The following is a 19,442-nucleotide window of genomic DNA, read 5'->3' as shown; positions in this document are numbered from 1 at the left end:
TGATACCCATAGGGGTTCTGCAGAAGCATCGGACATGAGCTGCGGGCCTTGAAGGGTTACAGAATGGTACAGAGGCAGGACTGCCGCCTCCTTCGGGGTGCCCCCAGAGGTAAAGCTTTTTCTCTCCATCTCCGCTACGACCCTCCCCTCTCCAGATCCCTCCCTTTTCTCTGCTCTTCCTGTCCATCTGTCTCCCTCCACTTTTCCCCTCCTCTCCTCCCCCTCCCATCTTCTCCCTCCCTCGCTGCCCCACCTTCTCTCGCAGAACCCAGAGTGGATCGCTGGCCCTCCTGCGCATGGGCAGTCGGTGCCAGCTGGACCGCGGGTTGGAAGCTCCAGGTCCGAGCCGGGGATCGACCCCAAAGGCTGCTCAGCTCTGTCGACCGGTAGGCCTTTAACTCCTGCCCGGGGCCGGGGCCTCTGGCTGTGGAAGTGCAAGGTGTGGGGCTCCCGGGAATGGGGTCAGGCGGCTGCGGGAGGGCGGTCGGCATGTCACAGCCCCCCAGGGTGCCAGTCAGCCTGTGTTCAGCTGAATTGCTCGGGACAGACCCCTCTGCCCGCGCCACCTACCCCGGCGCCCCGGCCACACCTGTCCATGGCCAGGTGTGCAACTGCAGCCTCTCACCCCGCCAGGCTCCCCTCAGTCCGCGGCTGGCGACACCTTCCCCTCTCCCGCCCGCGAGTCCTCTCCTCCCGGGCTGCCTCCCCTCGGCCGCCGGCCCGTCCCCGCCCCTGGGAGGGCTGTGTCCCGGGCGAGCGGGGTCTGCGGACCCAGACGGGGGCTGGAGGCTGGGGCAGGGGCTGGCCTCCGAGCGGGGCTGCAGCCCGCGTTTCCACCCCCCCTCCGCTTTCCCTGCCCCGCGACCCCGGGGCTGCCCTGCTCTTCCTTTCCTGCTCCCTGAGGACAAGCTCAGCGGCGTGGGCGCTACTCCCTGGGCTGAGAGCCTCCGGCTGTAAAGCCCAGCTTCTGGTGGAGTCGGGAAAGTGGATCCTCAGTGCTGAGCGAGCTTCTGTTTCCTCCCTCAGTATTTCTGCCCCACGTAAGTACCTTGAAAACTTTCAGGTGTTATGATGGCGGTGCTTGTTGATGTCACGTGTTTTTATAGTGCCAGGGATTACAGTGTTGAAAGCAGGGCTTGGTTCAGTTAAAAATGGGCTGAAGGCATGAGGCTGTGACATCCTCCTTCCTTCCCTCTCCCAGGGTGAAACGTGTAACCGTCGATTTTAAAAAGATAGTTACAGTCCCTAACTAGCCCAGCCCAGCTAGGGTGCGTTAACAGGAACAGCACCACCAGAGGCGTTGGAGACCCAGGGACATTGCAGCCCTAAAGAGCTCCTGGCACAGTTTGGTTTGTTTTGGTTTTTTGTTTTTCTTAAATCGTGGGGCAGACTAGTAGTATAGAGGAAAAAATAATTGTCAAGAAATATTTTTTCATATAACAGCTTTATTGTGATATTGTTCACACACCATGAAGTCCATCCATTTAAATGGTACAATTCAGCAACTTTTAGCATATTCACAGTTGTGCAACAATTATTATACCAGAACGTTTTCATCACATCAGAAAGACCAGTGGAAATGAGTGACATACACACCCCTCCCCAGTGGTGTTTCTAAAGAAGTTTCTTGGTTATTCCTGACCATAAATTAACTTGTTACATTCCATGAAATATCTGGTAGGAATTCTAATCAGAATTGCAATGAATCTGTGTATCAAAACAGGAAGAATTAATGTCTTTATGGCATAAATTTCTTCTACCCATGAATATATCTGGGACCGTATCTTTTCATCTCTCCAGAGCCTGGCCCATGGGAAGTCCTCACTAATTGTTTGGGCTTGTGAATGATGATATTCTATACATCGTTAGTTGCTACTGTAGCCTTTCACAGAAGAGAAAAGTAACCTCAGTGAAGCCAAGTGACTCTCTGATGGTCAGAAAGAGTGACAGCCAGTGCTGGATTGATCCAGTGGACTTGGTGCTTGCAACCAGGATTCTCCAGCACCTACAGCTAAGGGGATTACAGTATTCTTTTTTTTTTTTATTTATGGCGTTGCTTTTATTTTTACTTATTTTTTTAATTTATTTTTTATTGAAGTGTAGTCAATTTACAATGTTAGTTTCAGGTGTACAGCAGAGATTCAGTTATAAACATATGCATATGTATATACATATGTTTTAGATTGTTTTTAGTAGAACTCATTACAAGAAATTGAATATAGTTCCCTGTGCTATATAGTAGGTCCTTGTCATTTATTTTATATTTATGTGTATCTGTTAATCTCCCCTTTCCTGCCTGCTAAGCACAGTTTGCTTTCTATGTCCATCAGTCCATTTCTAGCAGCACCGTTTTTCCTAGTAATATAAGCTCTTTGGCTGCTTTCAGTTTCAGTAATTCCATCTTATCTGTGAGCACTTTTTTTCTGGTGGACTTTATGTGGTTTGCACTCGTGGTAATAGTGATCTGTATTTGGGAGAACTCCATGCCTAGTGTAGTCCCTGGTACAGAGTGCCCACTGAGTTGATGCTTGAACTGGGAGAAAAACATAGTAAATGTTGGAATTTCCACTATGGTTGAGACTTCCAGGTTTCTGTAACCTGTTTACCCCACCTTATTATTGGCTGCCCCCATACTGGGTAATTTGGTGGAATTTCATGTTATGGTGGTGTAGAGACGGGGCCTTGTATGCTTCTTCTCTTTCGGTTTTCTAACACTCATTCTCCTGGGCCTCCCAGATCCTCCCCCAGCAGTGCCCAGGTCTGGCCTGGTGCTGCGCTGAGGCAATATTTGTTAATAAGGCCCTTTCCTCATCTCTTCTGACCCTCCGTTTCTTTCTCTGCACAATGAGGGCTTACACTAGATAAGTGCTTTTTAGTTTCTTTTAAAGCCATGTTTCCTTTGAGAAACAGAAAATGCAAATCTCTCCTCCCATCCCACTTTAGATTTTGTTACGTCCTGCAAGGAGTGACATAGCTCTTTGTGGAAAATTGATGTGATTGTGATTCCAGGTGTCACAGAAAATACTCTTCAGAGATTTATTGCAGGGAGAGGGCAGAAAAGGGGCAGTATGTCACACTTTCTAGTGTGAGCACTGGAGCAGGGGCTTCAATTTAAATATGGTGTCTGTCGTGGCCTCTCTTTAATCTTGTACAATGTGATAAACCTCTCTACCTCAGTTTCTTGATGTGTCAAGTTGGGGTGATAATATTTTAAGGCTTTTGTGAAACATTATACACATAATCTGTGTCTCACTAGAAACAAGACCTTAAAGGGATTCAGGGATTTAAAAAAACAAATCTTGCCCATAGCACTATGTCGCTGTGTATTTTAAATTTCCTGGAGGGTGAGGGTTGAGTCTAAAGTCCATCGTGGGACAGGTGGCCCATAGTTCTCTATGCCCTAGATTGCCCCTTCCTCCCCAGTCCTCTTCCTCAGTCCAGGATGAAGTTCCCTAGTAGATTTACACAGAGGTCTTGTGGAAATGGCTTTTCATTTTATTGTTTCACCAAGAAGGGCTGCCATCATGATCTCTGTGGTCAGGTTTTGAAGGGCTGCCATTATGATGTCTAGTCAGGTGAAGGCTATGCAATTGGGAGTTTCTATTTAATAAAAAGAAAAAAATTACAAATACAAAATTAGAACAAGGGTGGTGACAGGGGCTCTTGGAAGTGGGGACCATTAGCTTTGTTAGCTTCAGGTGCAGTGGCCTCTTGCCACGAGGACCCATCCTCTTGCTCTGAAGTTGGAGGGACCAGTGGGTTCAGTGGGAAAGTTAACTGAGTGTATCTCATGTGCTGGGCATTGTCCTATTTTTTCTGTGTGTTACTTTTTTGAGACAGTGAGCTTTTTTAACCTCAATAGCCTCTTTAAAAAAGTAGAAATTTTATTTTGAGATATAATGTAGATTCCCATGTAGTTGTAAGAGATAATATGGAGAGGGCCTGTGGACCCTTTGCCAAGTTTTCCTTATGGTTCCATCTTGCAAAGTTGGGGTACGATTCATTACTGACTCACTAACAATTTGAGGTTTGTGTTATTGCCCTCATTTCTATTCACGATTAAACTGGAGCTTAGAGAAGCACACAGGCCTGCCCAGGTCACCCACATGTTTAGTGCAGAGACGGGTGGAACGTGGGCTTTGGATTTCCAGGCAGTACCATTATGATGGTCTGTGGCAGGGAGCAGCATTCATTTTACTTGTTTATTCATTCATTCAACAAACATTTATTGAGTAACCATTGTGGGTCAGATGCTTTCATAGGGTTATCTGATTCTTAAGTAGTACTGAGAATCAGGTAATGTTTACTTTTTTTTAAATCTGAGAAAATTAGCTCTGAGAGGTTATAACCACCCCAAAGGAAATATAGCTCATAAAGGAGTGATAGTAAATTTGTATTCACCCCTTTTTATGCAGGTGGTACCCTAGGCATTTTACATTTGCAAACTTCCGTAATCCAGATATATTCTTGTAAGGCAAGGATTTTTTTTTTAATTTAAGTACAGTCAAGTTAACAATGTTGTGTCAATTGCAAGGTGTTTTTTGAATTTTGAATTAAAAAGTATTTTTTGAGGAGGGTAATTAGGTTTATTTATTTGTTTCATTTATTAAAATGAGGTACTGGGACCTCGTACATGATAAGCACGTGCTCTACCACTGAACTGTACCCTCCTCCCCAAGGCAAGTTTTCTTATCCATTATTCTGGAGCTTAGGGGTTCAAATAAATTGGAATTGAAATCCAGATCTTTTGCTCCTACTGTTGTCCTTTTCTTTATATTCTGCTGAAGGGGGTTGCGGAAAGCAGTTCCTTTGTTCATTTCTTTATTCAGCATTTTTGAGCAGTGACTTTGCATCAGGGCCTTGCTAGGGGCTTGGAAACAGAAAACAAGAAATGACCCTCCTCTGCAGGGGCAGGAAGCCTAGACCAAAAGCTGGGTAAAGTGATCCGAGCTATGGTAGCCATGTGCAAGCTCTGAAGGACAAACTGTACCCCTGGATTTGCTTGGGCTTCCCCTGCCTTCTGGCTGGTACACACCAGGTCACCGCAACCCAGAGGCGCCCGCAGCCCACAGCACAATATTTACCTCGATCTCCTCTCCCCTCTCGGCAGGGCCTGCAACATGAGCATCCCTGGCTACGTGCAGTGTGCTGAGGACTATGAGACTTCCCGTGATGGTCAAACCAGTGGGGATCATCTCAGAGGAGAATTTCTTTTGCATCTATAAGCGAATCTCCTTGGTGAGCCAGATCAGCCCGTGCAGCTCCCAGGGCGCACTCTGTATGCACAACAGGCACCACTATGCGCCCGACAATGGATGGAACGTCTTCCAGACCCTCTGCAATGTCATGGACCTTGTCACCATTACCGACTGCCTCTCGGCCAAGGCCTTCGAGAAGCTCCACGTGCAGAGGAGTTGTATGGCACCACGCTTAATGACTCTCAGCTCTTTGTCTTTGTGCTGCATGGGGAGGTAGCTAAGCAGCCATGCACCGACGTGGCCTTCAATCTACGAGGACTGCAGGGTGGTGGAGAAGAGGATCGAGGACTTCACTGAGTCACTCTTCATATTGCTCAAGTTCAAGTGGCTGGATGGGGCCCCTGACAAGTCTGGGGACAAGATCCCACTCCTCTGCATGCCATTTGAGAAGGAGGACTTCATGGGACTGGACACAGACAGCAGGTAAGTTTACCTGGAGGCCAGTTCACCCTGGCTGTGTGCCGGGTTTCTTCTCTCCATCCAGAAAGGGATCAGCACGGAATAGGACTGTCTTGTAGCCAAGGGGGGAGGGAGGTGCAGCCCGCCAGTTTACAGACATTTAAAAGTGAATCCACCTTTGTTTCAGAGAGATCCTTTTAGTGTTAGTGTGGACACTTACTCCTGCTTTTCAGCCAGGACCCTGGTGGGACCCCTGGAGTTGCTGTTCAATAGAGTAGCCACAGCCACTGATGCTAGAAGCACTGGGGAGGAGGCTGGTCTGAGCTGAGATGTGCTGTATTTCAAATGCACATGAGACGCTGAGGTTTGTCTACTAAAAGCGTATAAACTATCTTGTTACTTCCTATATTGATTACATGTCACAATGATAGTATTTTACATACAGTAGATTATGTAAGATATGTTCTTAAAATCAGCTTCTAGTACTTGTTTTTTGTTTGTTGGTTTGTTTCTTTGTTTACCGTTTTAAATGTGGCAACTGGGAAACTTTCTTTACATGGCTCTCATTTCATTTCTGTTGGGCAGCCTTTCCTGGGACAGTCTCATCCCTTTGCTTATAGATGAGATGCTGAATCCCGAGAGGCAGAACGAGGCGCTGGTTGAGCTGGCTTGGAGCCAGTGTCTCATGCCTCCCAGGCTCAGCACCTGTTCGGCTCAGGCCCTCTCTTCCTGCCCGACAGCCAGCTTGCCATGTTAGGACATCAGAAACACCACCGGGGACCTCCGAATGAACTCCTTATGCAGGGAAAGGCATATCACGGAGTATGGGAAAGAGCAGAGAAATGTTCATCCTCACTTTGTCCCTGTGATTAAGTCAACGGCCCCACTTTGCCTCGGAATTACAGACGAGCTCTTCTGGGCTGCCTAAACCCCCAACTTCTGCTCTGTTTCCCCGTGTATCTATTGTGCTGTCCCTCGGGCAGAAGAGGGTGAGATGCCTTTGCCGAGAGGTGGTCCCCCTTTGCTGGGGAGAGTGAGGGAATCTGTGTACCCCCGGCCTACGGCCTCGGGCCTTGAGTCTGGAGAGGGCTCTTGGCGGTCCCACTGGTGACGGTCAGAGGACCTGGCACGTTCTGCCGGGCCTGCTGTGGAGGCGGTGCTCTGTGATTCTTGAACTTAACTAAGATCAGATTCTACTTTCTGGTTGTTGGTAAGTTGGAGGAGAAGATGCCAGAGAATTGATAAAAAGAATATCCAGAACAGCCCTGTGAGTGATAGGCAAGAGGACCTGAGTCCCACCTGCGTGAGGTGCCTAGCAGGCTCTGGATGAATTTTCTGTTCCTCCCGGACATGCTTAAGGAAGGGGCAAGGCATGTTGTGGCCATGATCTGTTCTTGTCCTCACAGGGCCCTGTGATCTACATGCTCGCACTCCCCATCTGCTCCTTGGAGATGAGGTGTCAGGTTTAGGAGCCTGGGCAAAGCTGAGGGCACAGCTGCCAGCACCGTGCTACACCGAGGCTGACTCCGTTCACCTCACATGTCACCTCCTGCTGATCCCCCAGGTGTCAGTCAAGGTAGGTGCATCGGTGCAATGTAAGCAGGGACCATGTTCTCCCCCTGGACAGACTGGTGGGTGGGCAGTGGAAGCCTGGAGCCCTGCCCCAGCCCCCAGGCCAGTGCCTCCTCTTTTGTCACAGGAGGCACTGGTGACATTTTTGCTCAGCAACTGCTTGGCTCTGAGTCTGCGGACCCACCAGAGAATGCCTGCTTGTTTTTGCCTTTTGAAGTCTGCCCTTGGGATTTGGCGGAGTAGCTGGATATGTGCTTAGCCCATAGTGGTTGACACAGTCACCATTGTTTACCCAGAACCTCGTGTACCAGGCATGGCTCCCGGCATCAAAATATAGCAGCGCATTAAACCTCCCTATTGGTGTGTCTGTCTGTTTTGGTACAAAAAGCACCCAGCCAGCATCTGAACGTCAGTGAGATAACGCGGCCAGTGAGCTCGGGTCAAGCACGTTCTCCTCCAGTCACTTTTACTCCATTGTTCCTTTTACTATTCTGCAGACATTAATTTTTTAAAGAATGCTTTGGTGCAGGAAAAGAGCCTAATTCTCTCCTGCTACTCTTGGTGGAAGTGCGTAAAACTGTCCAGCCTGAAATGTGAACCACAATTTGTAGCTTAAGACCTGCCTAGACCCATGTATGTGGAGTTTTGGTTAGGGGCGCTGACCACGTTGGTGTCCCCCGGCAGTGCCGCTCCCCTCAGGCCCCTGCCTTCCTTGGTGCAGGAGGTGAGGGTGGGTCTCACCATCCCCGTGTCCCTGGCCTCACACACTCACGTAAATTCTTGTATGTGCTGTCAAAGTCATTTTTGTTCTTGTGTGTTTCTAATTTTCTCTTGTTCCTCTTTTCCTTTTTCTTTATTCCTTTTTCTCTTGTACTGCCCTGTGAGCATGCTGTTGCGTCTGAAAATGTGGGCTGTGCACACCCTGCATTGGAAATAGCTAGATCGCCCTCCGTGCTGTCTCCATCGCTTTAAAAAGCAAAAACTTAACAGCCGCCTTGATCCATGTATTATCCTTGTCATCTTTTTATTTTCTAATTTTTTTTAGCACATCACCCGCTGGGGTTTGATACCTCTTAAAATCCTTGCTTTAAGGAACCAGTTTGGTCCTCCTTATATTTGGTGACAAATGTGCCCTTATTAAATTTGTTTGATTGTTTTGAAGAAGTGAGATGTGAATTCATTTAGGCGGCTGCTGAGGGATGTTTTTCATGGAGTATTTAAACTTGTAAAGTCAAATTCTGCAGCATCTTGCTCGATTCCTGCTTTTACAGAAACTTGCTTGGCACTCAGTTCCTGGCTGTCACTGTGTGACGTGCGTGACGGCGCTGCCTGGCCAGCGGTCACTGGCGAGAAAGTGGCAGGCTTGGGGGTGAGCAGCTGTTGGAGGAAGCAGTCACCGTTTTGTTATTTAATTTTTTTTTTTTGCATTTTACTTCCCGTGCCATTTACTTTACTTTGCCTTCATAAAGGGGCAGAAGTGGGTCTAAAATCCATGCCACTCTTTTGTTCCCTTTACGAGGCTGGTTTTTCTGAGTATCAGGACAACATGTCCTTCTCCCAAGTAGCTGGCTCACCTGGATCTGTTGGAAATAGGGACTGCTAAAGGGGACCGTAGCTTCCTCTCTGCTCCAGCCAGTGGGCATTCAGAGCCGGGTCTGTGGTTTGCCTCAGCAGCCGTGCAGGCCTCCCTGCACCGGCCTTTACTTTTAACCCATGTTGGCAGTAAATAGCTGACTCCGTGTCTGTTGCAGTTCACGTCAACCACTGACGGCCTTGTCGTTGGTTTGCGGTAGTGAGTCTCCACCACCCCAGACAACTGTGAAGGAAGATGCTTTGACCGACCTAGGACCTTGGATTCTCACCCCCACCATGGTTCATCTCACCCGGTGGAAGTGTTTGGCCACCACCATCATGCTGACCATGAGGCCTTGTTTCTCCTTTCATGCTCTGGTCCAAATGTGGACACTTCATTTTTCACTGAATTTGTCTTGCTTGAGATAGGCCAGAATATCTGAATGAGTCCATCACATCGTGGGTGGGGAACAGATCAGAAGTAAATGTCGCAAGTAGAAGGAGTCTAGTCTGTCTGGGTTGGCAAATGCAGGCTGGGATCTGTGATGGCCGGGCTATGCCCTGGACACAGGCCTTTCCCATGGCTCCCGAGAGCCCAGGGGTCAGAGTGAGAACAGCATTGCCTGGGTTCCTCCATCCTCATCTGCTTACTGGCAATTGTGTCTGCTAATTAGGAGCTCTCCCACACCTCGGGCCCTTCAAAACTCAGACCACGGGAGAACCTTGAGTCCCTTCTCCAGGGCCTCCTTTGTGAGAATCCAGTGCCTTCTGAGGTGACCGGCGGCAGGAGGTGCCTCCCCCTCCAGGGAGCACCCTTTGAAGGACTGTGAATCAGTGCACCATGCTGTGAGCTTGTGGGGTTCCGGCCATGGTCCCTGCAGAACGAGACTTGAGATGGGCTTAGCGACGGATATAACAGGACTGATTCCAGGGCAGGGCTCGAGGGATGGAACAGTGGAAATTGAATGTGACCTCAAACACATAGGCGGGTGCTGGGGCTGTTACTAAAATGGGGTGTCTGGGAGGTACCTGCCAGGAATCGAATTCCAGAGTAAATGGCGGACATGAGTCATTTTTAAGATGCCATTTTTCATCCAAGTTAGGACTTCAAAGAGGCACTCGGGTCTATGGCCCTGGGGCTCAGTTGAAGGAGCCGGACTAGAGATACACGTTGGGCTTCGTCATTCTTAGCTGGTGTTCACAGCCGCGCATGTGAATTAGATCATCTTGAGTGCTGCAGACTGAGGCTGAGGGGGGGCAGGGCTGTGCCTGGGTTGGAGGAAAGCCCAGACCATGCAGCTTTGGTGTGTCATTCTGCGGCGTTTGTGATTTTCAGACTAATGCCATTTATCCTTAAGGGGCCGGGGGTTGGGCAGGGCCAGCCTGGAAGAAATCTGAAAGGAGGGTCATGGCCACGTGTGTGTCTTGGGAAGATGCAGAGTCTTCAGGGTCCGGGAGGGTAGACTTCTAAGAAGCTGGAGTTGGAGTGGGGAGAAAGTAGTCACACTCACCTGTGAGGGAGGGAGGGAGTCCTTGGGAGTCGCCACCCTACTGGACTCGCTTTCCAGTGAACAGAAGGCAATCAGACAGAGGATCTGAAGTGAGAAGGGATGGGCGCTGGGAGGGCAGCCAAGCTGGAGAATGGTGCTTGCAAATTCTGGAATAGTCCTGAAAAATTGAGTTAAAAATACCCAGACTCTTAAGAACATTGATAGTGACTGGGGAGGAGGCAGTTGTTTTTCTGGCCTCCTAAGGGTAATGCATGTATCCAGGGATACACAGAAGATTCAGGCAGTCTTTTCCAGGGGCTTGATCCTTACCAGGGGGAACAGTGCAAGTTTAAAGGGGGAGAAGGGCAGTGGAGGGAAGCTAGCCAGGCCCCATGTCAGGTACCAGTCGGCAGCCCTACTTGCGTGTTGCATTCTCATCCATGCCTCCCAGGTGGGCAGTGGCAGCCCCCTTTTGCGGATTGGGAAGCCTTCTCAGAGGGTTTAAAGAATTGGTCCATTTAGCGGCTAGTAAATGCTGTAGCAGGATTCAAGCAGGGCCTTGTCAGACTTCAAGGGCATGTTCTCTCTACTAATTCCGGTACCTCCCTGTTGTACCTGGATTGGTGAATTGGGTCAGTTTTGGAACCTTTCACAAAAAGTACGATTTAAGTGCCTCAGGACTGTTTCACAAAGCTCAGTGTTCTTTGATGGTTCGGAAGCACCGCAGTGCTTTTCGCCCCACAGAGGTAAGGTCTTATTCCTTGACGATGACGTGGTTGCAAATGACGTACAGGTGCAAAACCAGACTTAGCAGCTTCTGAAGGGAAACTCTCCAGTTCTCCCTTGATCGGCTTTCTTCCACGGGATGTAACTTCTGCAGCGTAGGCCTGAGCTTTCCATATGGAGTGAGGGTTTGATATCCAAAGTTAGCATAAAACGGTCAGATGAAGAAAATCGACGTTGATAATTTATTTTTGGGTTATGTTAGTGAAGATATTCTATCAGTTAATGACCCATATATCGAATGAAATTGAGTACAGAACATTGCATTTCTTACTTTCTATTTAGAGTTCTCTTACAGAGTAAGGTTGCCTGCTTTGGAACATCAGCTCCACCACCACGGCACCTATCAGTGTGTTGGTGTGATTGCATTTACGCAGTGAATGTAATCTTGTCTTCCTCAGCCCCAAACACTCCAGTGCAGAATCACGGGCTGTAGCCATCTCTTAGTCACGCAAATACTTCTAAAATTATATGATGCCAGAAAAGAAAGAAGAGGGAGAGAGAGGTTGCCTTTATCAAAGTTCCTTTCTATTCTATCTGCAAACTGTTGTTGAGCAGCTCTGGTTTCCTTTGGATATGAATATATACATTTCTTTGCATGTAATCTGGGTTTTGGACTAGAACACCAAGCTCTTGCTGTCCACAAGCCACAAAAATAGTAGCCAAATTGCACACGCGTGAAATAGTTTATACTTTTTTCTGAGAAAAAATCCTTGAATTTGGGACTTGGGCTGTGATTTTTGCTTTTTGCTTCCCCCACCCCTCTTGTAATCTCTCACTCCTTCCCACGTGGCCCCCAAGAGTTCGTGGTTTCAAAGGAGTGGGCAAACACCCAGTTGGTCACCATGTACTGTTGCTATAGATGGAGCCCTGCCAAGATCTAAAGGACATTATCAGAGAGGACTTCCTGGAAGAAATGGGCTCTACATTCAATCGTGAGGACAGAGTAAGGGTCAGCCAGGAGAAGGAGTCAAGAGTGTGGCTCAGGTGGCAGGTGCAGCCCGGGCAGAGACCTGGAGGCTTGTGGGGTAGGGACCTGGGGAGAGTGCCCTGTGTGGTCCAGGGTGGAGTGTTCCCCTGCTGGGGAGGACCCTGGAGAGAGCCTGGGGTGAAGGGCTTTGGAAGACGTTGGATTTTACTTGAACAGACACTGAAGGCAGTGAAGGGTGTCAGCAGGAAGTGACCCTCAGGAAAGGTACTTCTGGTTTTGCTTCTGATATTCTACAGACATAAGGGTCGGGACGGGCGAGAGCAGGTCTGTCTGTCCCTTTGAGACCCACCCCGTCATTCATTTATTCATAACACGCGCACTTCTGTGTGTCTAGGGGAGAGAGGGTGGACCCACATTAGTACGCAAAATGTGTTTGCTTCTTGTGAGCTTAGCAGTGTCAGAAGTTGACTAACCCTAGAATGTTCTAGGAATAGAGGAACAAGTTGCGGAGGTTGGAGGGAGGGTAGTCTTCCTTGGGAAACAATCAAAATGAGCCTGGAGGCAAGTGGGAAGTAGGAGCAGGACAGGGGGTCCCTGAGGTCACTGGGGACATGGGAACTGGGGTGAGGCTGGGTGAGCAGTGTCTGGGGAGGGGCTAGAATTCCACCAGGGAGCCTCTGAAGGGTTTGAAGTGGGGTGATGTAATCAACTTTGTGATTTGGGAAGGCTGCCGTTGCTTTGTGTGTGTGTGTGTGTGTTTAGCGGGGAAGAGGGGGAGGGTGCCACCAACTGGGGTGCAACTGGAAGACCATTCACAGGCTGGGAGAGGGGCGTCAGGGCTGCTTGGGGAAGGCAGGGGCAATGTGGATGCCGGATTTCCTTATGGGGAGGGCTTGTTATCGGGGTCGCCCAAGAGGCGACTTTTGGCTGGAAGAAGAGATGGAGGCTGCCAGGTGGACTTTCCTCTTCTCTCCTTCCCTGCCTTGTGTGATGATCTTAGCTCAGCCAACATTTGGAACAGAAGAGCTAAGTTCCAGGGTAGCCCAGGACTTTGTTGAGCTCGTTTGAGTGAGATCTGATAGGATTTAGATTTCAGTTCAGATCTGCATGTTCACTTAGCTAGAAAAGTCCAGTAATTTCGATTTCCATGGGGTATTTATTCTTGATAAAAATTACTTTCTTGGTGAGAGGAAATTTAATACAGCTGCTGTCTTTCTCAAAAAAAATCATATCTTTTAAGAAATTTAATATTCAAAAGAATAGCTAAATTTAAAAATGATAAAGTATGGCTTTGGTGTAGTTTCTTTGGTTTCTGAGCTAATGTGGAGTTAGAGCCTTTGCATTACTTAATAGCACATCCTTGTCAGTATTTAAAGAGCTGTTAGTGAGCACCCCAGGCCCCACCTCTCAAAACATCATTAAAGTTTGCTCTGAAATAGTGAGTTCATAAAGGTCTTGTTTGCAGAAATCAAACAGTTGGTTTACATTATGCAGCATAGCTCCATTTATAAAATAATAATAGGTTCAAAATTAAGAAAGTGGAAAATAATTGATTTTTTTTTAAAGCTGAAACATAAACTTTCTTGTGCTAATGTTGCAACTGGAAATTTTGAAAAGAAAAATCCTACTGTAATATCATCTACGTGGAATACATATATGACTTCCACATTTGAAAAGTAACGGCGCAGTGGTTTTAGAAGTCAGGAGCATTCCAGCTCAGATACTGGCATTGATGGTTGATGGTTTTCAATGGAAGAGCCTAAATTTACCTTCTTAGCATTTTTTTTTTTTTTTTTTTGTAGTGAGAGGGCTGAGTAGTGTTTTGCCAGCATGATTTTGGGGCAATTTGAGGGCAGATGTCGTGTACCAGCAGTGAGATATTTCCATGCGTTTAATTTTCCAGACATCACCAGGGCACATGTGGGGTTTGTGCATGCAGGCTGGGATGCTGCAGGACTCCCTAATCCATCACCGTTATGTCCTGGAGCTGCTCCGGTTAGTGAATAATTTTCTGTGCCTTGGAGTTAAAGTGGTCTGATGCAGATGATCAGATATGTAGTTAAAGTGCTATTACTTGAAATAAGAGAAACCTAGAAACACGGCTCTAACAATACAGGATGAGGGAGGAGAATTGGCTGAGCTGCGTGCAGTGGGGAGTATTCTCAGGTGACTCCCGGGCCGTGATTCCTGCCAATATCCGCCCCAGCCCTGCATGGTTGTCCTGCCAAAGCAAGCATGCACTTTGCTCAGAAACGCACTGAATTTCCTTGCGCCTCTGTTTGTTGGCTGTTTTTTTGAAAGCACATCTTGCCCTTTGCTTAAATGCCATCCATGCAAGTCGCCTCTTACACTCATCCTTCTGGACCTCGTCCATACATAGCTGCTGAATGGATGAACAGAATGTAGAATCTCCATTTAGTGAAACATTATTCAGACGTAAGAGTGAATAAAGAAAAAGAGAGGAAAATGAAAAAGGCCCCCTGTTCTGGGAAGTCCATTCTGACTTCTCAACCCGTTCTTTTCCCTTTGAAACACAATCACTTATGCTCCACTCTACTCTTTTTGATATTACTTACAACCCTTTAATAAACTTTAACGTTTTCAAAAAAAAAGAGAGATGCTGATACCACTTCAACATGGACGAGCCTTGACTACAGCATGTTAAGTGAAAGGAAGCAGACACAAACGGCCACATATTGTTGACTTCAGTGATCTGAAATGCCCAGAATAGGCACATGTAGAGGCAGAGAGCAGGTGATGGTTGCAAAGGGCTAGTTGGAGGGGGGTTAGGGAGTGACTGCTAGTGACAGGGGGATTCTTTTGGGGTGATGAAGTGTTCTGGAAATAGATGGTGATGAGAGCTGCACAACCGTGAGTGTGCAGAAGACTGCTGAGCTCTGTCTCTGGGAGTGCCTGTGGTTGGGGGCAGCTTTATTTTCTTCTCAACCTGCACTGTGAAGAGTCATCTTGTGCTGTGGCCTTTCTACTAGTGTGAGTGGTGAGACTCAGAGACTTTGCAGAGTCTTGTTTCTTCCCCCCCTGCTGAGTGTAGGCAAAATAGGTTTAAGACTGAGAAAGTGCTCCATCTGCAGAAATGTATTTCAGTTTTGCATGGTGTAAAAATCTTGAGAGATTTTTAATTGTTGAGGACAGTCTGTGGGGGGAAATAGCCCGTGAAGCCTTGGGGAGACCTGGAAAAGCCGCGCTTCCCTCCCTGACATGGGTGGAGTTTTCACCCCCGTTCAGGCAGTGAAGGGCCCAGACCCGTGAGTGGAGTTGACAATCGTGAATATTTACGTGTATCCGCTGCTTCATCTTAGATATTAATTTCAAGCTGAGTCAGTTTGTGGCGGCAGCCTCATCCTACATCAGGAATTTATAGTATCTGCTCTTTGAGGTGAAGACCTGACAGACTTGATTATTTAACTGTCTCCCTTGAATTGATATCTCAGATTACTTTGTCAAAAGCAAAACAGCAGAAATACAGACGTCCTTTAATGCCAATATGAACTGCAAAGGGTTTAGTCTCTGCCTCAGTGGCCTTATCTGCGGGTGGAGAAGATGATAACAGTGTTTCCCTCAGAGGGGCTGGTGAGGGGAGAGTGAGGAGCACAAAGGAGGACTTACACGAGATGCTCATGAATGACCGAATTTAGTGCTCTCAGCCTGGTGAGGCCTCAGGGGCAGAAATGTCAGAACAGAGCATTCCTATCCAGAGCTAGATCCGTGTTGGCAGCTGTTATGATCAGTATCACAACTGTGGGTTATCAGGTATTTTTAAGACTTGGTAATATGAATTCATGAATAATGTTTGAAGACTAGACATCTCAGATTCAGTTTACATAGTTCTCAAGATTTCCTCTGAGAAATGGATGGTTTTTTCCCCATCTTAAATCTGAGATGAGTCTCTAAAAAAATTCTGTATTCCTCCATCTTTTTGCTTTAATTCTCCATTTCTTAAAAAAAAAAGTTTTTAAATGGAGTTACTGGGGACTGAACTGAGGGCCTCATGCATGCTAAGCACATACTCTCCCAAATGAGGTATAATCTCCCCCCTGATTTTTTTTAAAATTTACTTTCTTAGTATTCAGAGGTTAGAGGCCTCTAATTCTTTTCCTGGAGACTTGTCCATGAACCTGTAAATCTATTATTAATGGACAAATCTTGGTTTATTAAAAAAATGAAGAGAATATTCTGCAATCCATTCAAAAGGAAATGCTCATTGGCTTAAAATGTTTCTCCTTTAAGGTAATTTCTCCTTTTTGGTTTAGCTCAATTTATTAACAGACATCCTCATCATCATAATGACCAAACTCGCTCTGAGTGGACACTTACCTAAGGCTAAAATGCTTTCCTCATGTTTTATCTCATAGCAGGTGTTTGAGGGTAGGTATCAGTGTCTCCTTTTTTGCAGCTGAGGGATTGAGAGTTGGAGCAGCTTGTCCCAAATCACACGCAGCTGGCAGTGGCTAGCTCTGTGCTGGAACCCAGGCTGCACAGGATGCATTCTTAATTGCTCCTCTAATCAGCCTCCCGTTGAGTGGTTTCCCGAACTCCTGTGACTCCATAAATGGCCGATTTTAGTGATCTCAGCCTGATGAGGCCTTCAAAGGGGAGACACCAGTGAGAATGTGAGACAGAGTGGCATAAATTAAAATTGTACATTTTCACAAATGTTCAATTCTCAGGTAGTGGCATAAAAAGTTAATTTTTATGTATTTTAGTGCTCTGTAAGCACTAAAAACAAAACATTAAAAATAATTATAGTGCAAAAGAGAAGTGGGCTTTGAAAATCCAACCACTGCTGATGATGTTACTTGTTTTTCTCTAGTGGCATTATTGACAGAAATACTTAGAAAGACTGAATTGGTTTTATGTAGTCTTAATATGGAAGAAAAGATTGTCAGCGAATATTTTAAGAAAATCTTTATTCCTTTCTTTCCTGATGATGTATATATACGTTGTTTTCATGGCTTAAGTACATTTCCTGTTTTGTGAAATTTAAGTAATATCATTTAACTTGACTGACTGTGAGAGTTAGTAGCCTTGTATACAAAGAACCCAAGAGGTGCTTAGTAAAAATGTGCTGTCACAATGACAGATATTTTAGAAGGATCAACTCTGAATTCTAAAGAGGGTGGCTTATTACTGATGCATATTTAATATGTATATATATGATATATATATGAATATGGCTTAAAGTAACAAGGATTCATTTATTTATTTTAGTGCACTATGAAGTTTTAATGAAATCTGTATCATTCTATTGAGACAGGGACTAGTTAAATTGCCTTAAGCAGACGATCTTGAAGATTATTTACACAGAATGTGTATTGTTACAACTCAGAATTCATGTTGCCGTGAAACATCCACTCAGACATTTAAATTCGTTGGATTCTAACCAGATCCATTAAGTTTAGAAAAATCCACATTTATCATTTTCAGGGAATAATCTTCCCTCTTTTGTGATTAAAGAAAATTTTGATTTTTTTTCTGCACTTTTAACAGGTTTAAAATATCAAAACATTGATTTGACATGTAACATTTTTAATAGAATAAATCTCATGCTGTTTTAATATGTAAATAAATGTTTTTGTATTTCAACAAACTTTTACATTTCCTGGCTCTTTGAGAAGTATTTTGCAAGATACTTAGATAACTTACTTTCGGAAAAATACAGACGTGACTTTTATGAATATAGGCCTAGTACAGATCTGTTGGTTTTTGCTACAGTGCAAGACATGAGGCCTAGGAGAGATTTGCTGCCGATTGCAAGGAGGAAAGATCCCATGTCTCAGTCTCCCCTCCTGTAAAATGAAGTGTCTGGACTGGATTCTTTCCTCTTCTAAGATGAGTTTCCATGAGCCTGTGTCTTTTGTTTATATTCAGGAGTATTAGCAATATCAGATTAAATACTGAGTACCCCTCCCTTCCCCAGAAGCAAAGTGCAGTATGTGCTACAGAAGCTTTTAGTTATCTGATTCTCGTTTATGATCCTACAGGCAATTTTTGTGTTGCATGCTTCCTGGCAACCTGGAAGGTCTTTTTAGCCATTGGTGGCGCTTGTTGCACATTCTTACCGTCTTAATTTTCCTGTTTGTTAAAGAAGGCTTAAACAACGTTATTTTGTTTTGATTTCTTTGCTTGATGCTTCAGAATAGCACAATGTCCATTATGTCTGTCTACCTGGAAAAATTGTTCTGCTTATATTTTAGTTTTATTCTGTCATCTCGCTGTGAACATCTCAGACTTGCTGTGTAAACAATGGCAAAATCGGACTTTTCTTCCAGTGTTAGAAACCAGTGAGCCGGGAATTTATAAAACAGCTAGTAGCGGCCTCTGGAGCACCTGAAAGCTGAAAAGTGTACTGAGTTCCCTGAGTATTGACCCTGCCGCTGTGTGTTAATTGGTGGTAGGAGATTTGGTACATATACGAAGGGGTGTAGTGTTTTGACTTGGGTTTGCTTGCACGCACTGCCACTGAGCCACGTGAGCCTGAGTCAGTTCGTTCTGTGTTTTTCCCTCGTCTGTGAGATTGGGACGTTTGTATCTGCTTTGTAGAATTGTGAGAATTAGAAATTATGTAAAGTGTTTACCACAGTGGGTATGTCAAGAGGGCTCATAATCTTTAGCTGCTGTTTGGTGTGAAGCCATCATTTTATAGTCTTTGGCAATTACTAAGAAACAGGAAAACAAGAAAAGCTGGTTTTATGATGAAAGATATTTGAGGAGGTTCCATAGTTCGTATACCCATAATTAAGCATCAGCAGAGTCAGAACTGTTACACAGTCGCCCTGAACCAACGTTAAGCCACAGAATTTTTTGTTACTTCATATATGTTGGGGCCTAAGGGGATCCAATACTTATATACATGTTGTCTCCAGCAGCCAACTGAGAGATGACACAAAAGAGTAGGCAGGTGATAAATGTCTTCTTTGTTACTGATGAAGCCACGTTCTCCATGAACTTCAGGGCTGTGGGAAAATTCATGTCATGATACTGTGTCCCAGAATTAGAGACTCACCCTGTCCCAGGTAGCTTTGGGCCACAGCGAGCCTTCCCTTGAGAGGACCTGCCCCTTCATGCACAGGGCTGTCCTGACATGGAGCTGAGCATCCCAGGTGCTTCCCAATGGTGACCAACACTGGAGGGAAAGGTAGGGTTTCACGTTCCCTGCTTGTCTCCCGGAACTCACACATCACCCTGTTAGTGTGACGAGGGCTAGCTGTGAGCCAGGGGCCACGGGTATGAAGGGAGAAGCACTCTCCATGGCCCAGAGGAGTGGGGAGGAGGCATCCCCTCCCTAGTTTAAACAGGTGGTGGGATGGAATGGGAGGGTGCTCCCCAAGAGTTTATAAAAGGATCAATAAGGATATTCTTTGGGAATTATACTAGCCAGGAAACACAAAATATTATTAGAAGGGAGACTTGTAAATC

At 46.1% G+C, this 19,442-nt stretch overlaps 1 protein-coding gene across 1 annotated transcript in view; it reads left to right on the top strand.

Annotated features, from left to right (window-relative positions):
- LOC141575217 (uncharacterized) overlaps positions 1-19,442 on the top strand; it is a 93,790-nt gene that overhangs the window by 31,181 nt on the left and 43,167 nt on the right. The window contains exons 4-6 of the mRNA XM_074353968.1: positions 266-1,040; positions 5,111-5,681; positions 7,064-7,233. Coding sequence (XP_074210069.1) covers positions 266-1,040; positions 5,111-5,124 — 789 coding nt within the window. The 3' untranslated portion in view covers positions 5,125-5,681; positions 7,064-7,233. The remainder of the gene's footprint in view (positions 1-265; positions 1,041-5,110; positions 5,682-7,063; positions 7,234-19,442) is intronic.

This window comes from Camelus bactrianus, chromosome 27, assembly GCF_048773025.1.
Source record: "Camelus bactrianus isolate YW-2024 breed Bactrian camel chromosome 27, ASM4877302v1, whole genome shotgun sequence".
Lineage (NCBI taxonomy): Eukaryota > Metazoa > Chordata > Mammalia > Artiodactyla > Camelidae > Camelus > Camelus bactrianus.
Note: the sequence above shows the minus strand (reverse complement) of the source record. Positions and strands in the feature narration are given on the sequence as shown.